Source organism: Colobus angolensis, unplaced genomic scaffold, assembly GCF_000951035.1.
Source record: "Colobus angolensis palliatus isolate OR3802 unplaced genomic scaffold, Cang.pa_1.0 Scaffold46, whole genome shotgun sequence".
In the NCBI taxonomy this organism is placed as follows: Eukaryota; Metazoa; Chordata; class Mammalia; order Primates; family Cercopithecidae; genus Colobus; species Colobus angolensis.
In genome coordinates this window covers 3,607,020-3,612,742 of record NW_012118043.1, presented here as the reverse complement: position 1 = coordinate 3,612,742, position 5,723 = coordinate 3,607,020, and the positions used below count along the sequence as shown (strand labels likewise).

General features: G+C 45.7%; 1 protein-coding gene across 1 annotated transcript; it reads left to right on the top strand.

The window, feature by feature from the left end:
• Positions 1-2,077, top strand: CHST2 (carbohydrate (N-acetylglucosamine-6-O) sulfotransferase 2). Its single transcript, XM_011958073.1, has one exon. The coding sequence runs from the start codon at positions 57-59 to the stop codon at positions 1,506-1,508; it is 1,452 nt and encodes a 483-aa protein (XP_011813463.1). The 5' UTR covers positions 1-56; the 3' UTR covers positions 1,509-2,077.
• Positions 2,078-5,723: the final 3,646 nt, after the last annotated feature.

Genomic DNA, 5,723 nt, shown 5'->3' with positions numbered 1-5,723 from the left:
TGCTCCCGCAGTGGCCCCGGCGCCCAGGACGCCGCTGGCCCGCGTCCCCTCTCGGAATGAAGGTGTTCCGTAGGAAGGCGCTGGTGTTGTGCGCGGGCTATGCACTGCTGCTGGTGCTCACCATGCTCAACCTCCTGGACTACAAGTGGCACAAGGAGCCGCTGCAGCAGTGCAACCCCGACGGGCCGCTGGGTGCCGCAGCAGGGGCAGCTGGAGGCAGCTGGGGGCGCCCGGGGCCTCCTCCGGCCGCGCCGCCCCGTGCTCATGCCCGTTTGGACCTCCACACTCCTTACCGCCCTCCTGCTGCCGCCGTCGGGGCGGCTCCTGCAGCCGCGGCAGGGATGGCGAGGTTTGTGGCCCCTCCAGGCAATGGCACTCGGGGCACCGGGAGCGTCGGGGACAAGCGGCAGCTGGTGTACGTGTTCACCACGTGGCGCTCTGGCTCGTCGTTCTTCGGCGAGCTATTCAATCAGAATCCCGAGGTGTTCTTTCTCTACGAGCCAGTGTGGCATGTATGGCAAAAACTGTATCCGGGGGACGCCGTTTCCCTGCAGGGGGCAGCGCGGGACATGCTGAGCGCTCTGTACCGCTGCGACCTCTCTGTCTTCCAACTGTATAGCCCCGCGGGCAGCGGGGGGCGCAACCTCACCACGCTGGGCATCTTCGGCGCAGCCACCAACAAGGTGGTGTGCTCCTCACCACTCTGCCCCGCCTACCGCAAGGAGGTTGTGGGGTTGGTGGACGACCGCGTGTGCAAGAAGTGCCCGCCGCAGCGCCTGGCGCGTTTCGAGGAGGAGTGCCGCAAGTACCGCACACTAGTCATAAAGGGTGTGCGCGTCTTCGACGTGGCGGTGTTGGCGCCACTGCTGCGAGACCCGGCCTTGGACCTCAAGGTCATCCACCTGGTGCGTGATCCCCGCGCAGTGGCGAGCTCACGGATCCGCTCGCGCCATGGCCTCATCCGTGAGAGCCTACAGGTGGTGCGCAGCCGAGACCCGCGAGCTCACCGCATGCCCTTCCTGGAGGCGGCGGGCCACAAACTTGGCGCCAAGAAGGAGGGCGTGGGCGGCCCCGCGGACTACCACGCTCTGGGCGCTATGGAGGTCATCTGCAATAGTATGGCTAAGACGCTGCAGACGGCCCTCCAGCCCCCTGACTGGCTGCAGGGCCACTACCTGGTGGTGCGGTACGAGGACCTGGTGGGAGACCCCGTCAAGACACTACGGAGAGTGTACGATTTTGTGGGACTGTTGGTGAGCCCTGAAATGGAGCAGTTTGCCCTGAACATGACCAGTGGCTCGGGCTCCTCCTCCAAACCTTTCGTGGTATCTGCACGCAATGCCACGCAGGCCGCCAATGCCTGGCGGACCGCCCTCACCTTCCAGCAGATAAAACAGGTGGAGGAGTTTTGCTACCAGCCCATGGCCGTCCTGGGCTATGAGCGGGTCAACAGCCCTGAAGAGGTCAAAGACCTCAGCAAGACCCTGCTTCGGAAGCCCCGTCTCTGAAAGGGGTTCCCAGGAGACCTGATACCCTGTGATAATACCTATAAAGAGGATTGTAGTGTGTTTAAACAAACACAGTCCAGACTCAAACGGAGGAAGCCCACATATTCTATTATAGATGTATAAATAATCACACAGACACTTGCTGTCAGTGTTTTGAGTCAGTGCATTTCAAGGAACAGCCACAAAATACACACATACACCCCTCAGAAAAGGCAAGACTTGAACGTTCTGTCCAGGTGCCCCTCTTCTCCTCTCCTTTGCCTTCTCTTGTCCTCTTTCTCCTATTTCTTACCCTGTCCTCCACCTGCCTTCCATTTTGAAGTGGGATGTTCATGAAATCAAGTCCCAGTAACCCAAATCTTGTTTACAAAATTTTCGTGGTATCTGTGAACATGTGAGAGTAATTTGGATGTGGGGGTGGGGGTGGAGAAAGGGGAAGTGGTCCAGAAAGAAAAAGCCCCATTGGGCATGATAAGCCGAGGAGGCATTCCTCTAAAGTCGACTTTTGTGTAAAAAGCAAAGGTTACATGTGAGTATTAATAAAGAAAATAATAAATAATATTCTTTTTTATATTTGCCTCCATTACTTTGGATTCACCTGTGTTACTTGTCCTCAACTTCAGATAGAATCTCCTTCCCCTCCCTTGTTTCCATTTTTCCAGTCTCTTTCCTGAAAGGCAGCTAAACTGGGTGGGAGCAATTTTTGTCTCCTTGGTAATAACCTGGGGGATGTTTTCTCACATGTAAATCTCAGCCTGTTAGGTGCCCAGGAATGAAACACATCTTTGAATTCTAAAGGCAGAAACCAAACAGGGCAGTGGAAGAAAAAGCTCACTCTTCAACTTTGAACACAGCAAGAAGCAACTCCTTCAGGACTTGAAGGCATTTGGTTTTTCATTCCTCTTCAGTTAAGATGGGGAACCTTGAAGCAGAGACCAATGTTTTGGTGCTGAGGTTGGTTCAGAAAAAGGATTTTTTAAAAAAGTATGTAATTGTTAAAAGTCTGATTATTAGAACACAGACCTCAGGAAGTAGTGTGAACATATTGCTGGCAATGGTAGCAGATTCTTTGGTTTAGCAAAGTGACAGAAGTATCTGTTTGGAGTGTTTTTCTGACTATGACACGGTGTGTGGAGGTGGATGAAAGCAGTGAAGTTTCATCTGAGAACCGTAAGGGCTTTCCCTTTTCTTCCTTGCTTCCCATTTAAATTAGTGCAGGAGAGAATATGAATTTATAATGTTTTACTTGGGATGCCTGTGGAGTATGTTGCTTTTCTTTATCATGTTTCCTGAAAGTAAATTTGCAAAGAAAGTAACATGCTGCAGACAGTATAAGGCTTCAGCCAAGAGCTTCTTTTAGATATGATAATGAATTGTGGTAAAGAGGAAATGAAAATGAACTAGTGTGTAGGATTTTGAAATTTGGTATTTTCCAAGGAGAAAACCATTAAATTTTCCTGTAGTGGGTATGATGTTGTTGTGTCCTGAACCCATTTGGTACTGAAACATTCTGCAGAATATTATAGTATGAGAAGAAATTATGAAGCCCAAATGGGAACAAGAGACAGTGTACTTGTATATTACAGTAAATACAGTACAAGTTCATTATCATCATGGTTTTATTTTACTATGATTTTTTATGAGATCTCTGAAAGCCAACATGTATAGGTTAAATGCTGAGAAATTTATTTGAGGGAAAATATGATAAAAATAATATGTACGTGGGGAATACTTCAACACATGATGATTCTTAAGTATAATTACCATTGCAATGCGAAATCTAGCTACACTGGTAAGAATTCCAAGATAAAGAAGCATAAAGGTTTAAAAAGGGGTGTATTTAGAAATGAATTTTATAACACAATCTAGAATGGTTATTTCTTAATTTACTGAAATAGTTTTTAGTATTGTGTTTCTGAAGCCAGATTACAGCTCTAATACGTTGATCATGTTTTCCATATTTTTGTGGTAGTGCCTATGCTGAATTAGCTTCACCAGCAGTAGAGTATTTGTAATAGATTTAATTTAAGAATACTTTAAAATTAAATGAACAAAATAATTAATGTCAAATGACTAGATGAAACAGATTTAACAGGAAATTAAGAGAGCAGCATTAAAAAGCAACCACTCTGAATAAAATAACCATTTATAAACAAATTTTGTGTGGCATTAGAATCAGCTCTTATCAATCACAGTGAAATTCGTGCCTAATTGTTGAGTGAAGGATTTTCAAACAGTTGAATTCATTCTTCTTTCAGCCTATCTAAGGACTTGGACTGTGTTAAAGTAGAATTATGATGTTTTGGATCTTGTATTTAAAACAATATTAGATGCTAGATAGAGCCTTTGCAGCTGGCAGAGCATTTGTGGCCTCTTCTCAGATGAAATTTTAAGCTAAACACCAACAGATCCTCAGCTTGCTCTGTTTGAACAGGGTTTCTGTTCGTAATCTCCTTGTTTTGTAGCAGCTGCATTCTCTCCACTCTGCCACTCCTGTGCTCTGTAATTTGAAAAGGTGAATTGTTGCTCCTGGAGATTTGTACCTAGCTGCCTTCTAGGAAAGTGAGACAGGTGTTGTTCCCACTAAGGGCTGAGCTAGTCATATCAGTGACATTCAGCTTCCGAAGGTTTGAGAAGGAGAGAGTAGCATTTTTGGCGTTAACAAGCTTCTGTCAACCCCTAGTACAAGCAGACCTGTGCTATGACAAATTGCAACAGAGCCTGTGACCATTTTTGAGGCAGCAAATATGAAAGAGATGCTTTCACATTTCCCAAGCTGGCAATATGTCCGTCAGCAAGAGAAAATACTCTTTAGAGCAGGTTGTCAGAGTGATTTTCATTTTCAAATTCTGCTCAACTGATAGCACTCCTGACTTGCCCCTTGACTTTGGAATGCCTTTGTTAATGAGGAAGCTGTATTTATAAAACAAAGTTTACCCGGTGCATTTGGTCAACAAATTTGAGTTTGGAACAAGGCAGAGGCACAGGCTGAGAGCTTAAATTTCAAGGAGCTCAGAGCCACTCAAAGACCCCATTCAGACTGGCAGTGATACCTTGCAGGCAGGGGCCAGAGCAAATCTATACCCTTCAATGTCCACCACGTAGTGCATGATAAATATTTATTAAATAAGTGAATGAAATATGCAACTACTAAATTTTGAAAATACTTGGAAGGGAGACAGTGGAAGAATGTATTATGTGTGTGGAGAAGATGCCAGATTGTTCAGTAAAGTTTGCTGAAGGAAATAAGCCATAGGCTCTAATTAGATGTGGGGAGTGAGCAATAGGAATATCTTCAAGATTTCCAGGGCAACTGTTTATAGACTGTTTCCCACCAATGAATTAGAGACAAAAGTGCAGAATTTCTAAGTGTGGAGAGGTAAATGTTTGAAGTAAGAAATTTGATTGTTACTGTTTTCCCAATTGCATGAACACCATAAGGGTGGGGATCAGAACAAACCTGCAGAGCAAATGTTGTCCGGGTGTCTAAGGGAGGGCTAAAAAGCTGTTTATTTTTTGCAGAAGTCATGTGGCACTTATTGTTTTGAGTGCTGTGAATGTGTAGTTTGATGGACTGTGATGTTGGTGCAAGCATGATTGTGGTTTTTGTCATCGAAAGTAATGGCAAAAACTGTAATTACATTTGCACCCACCTAATAGATTTTCTGCAGGTATAGGGATGGTTACTTTCAGGAAGTTTGTCCTATTGTGGATGCTGAATGAGACAATGGCTGCCTGTTTCTGTACATTCCCTGCTTGGACACAGCCAGTTCTGTGCAGGATTTCTGTTGCAGACAGTACAGTTGCAGCTGGATTATGTGACTGGTTTAAAATTAATGTGAATTTGGAGGAGGTTATTAAATTAATATTCCCTGGGCCTTGAAATCCAGACTCGAGAGATGACTCTAGGAAGAACAAGAGGGAAATGAAAAGGCGTGTCTCATCATGTAGGCATGGTAAATAAGGACAAGGTGTCACTTACCATCCTCCCCCAACTTTCTTTCTTCCCTACACACAACACACCTGCACACACACATACAATTGAATTTATGCATTGTCTTAAAGAAATGTGGATGAGAGAATGTTCTAATTCCAGCTAACAGATATGTGATGAGGTACACTTTTGATCTCAGGCTTCTGGAGAGTGAGTGGTCTGCCAGTTGTTATATTAGAAAGCATGACAGTTCTGTGTCAGGATCCAACGGGGATAGGTAG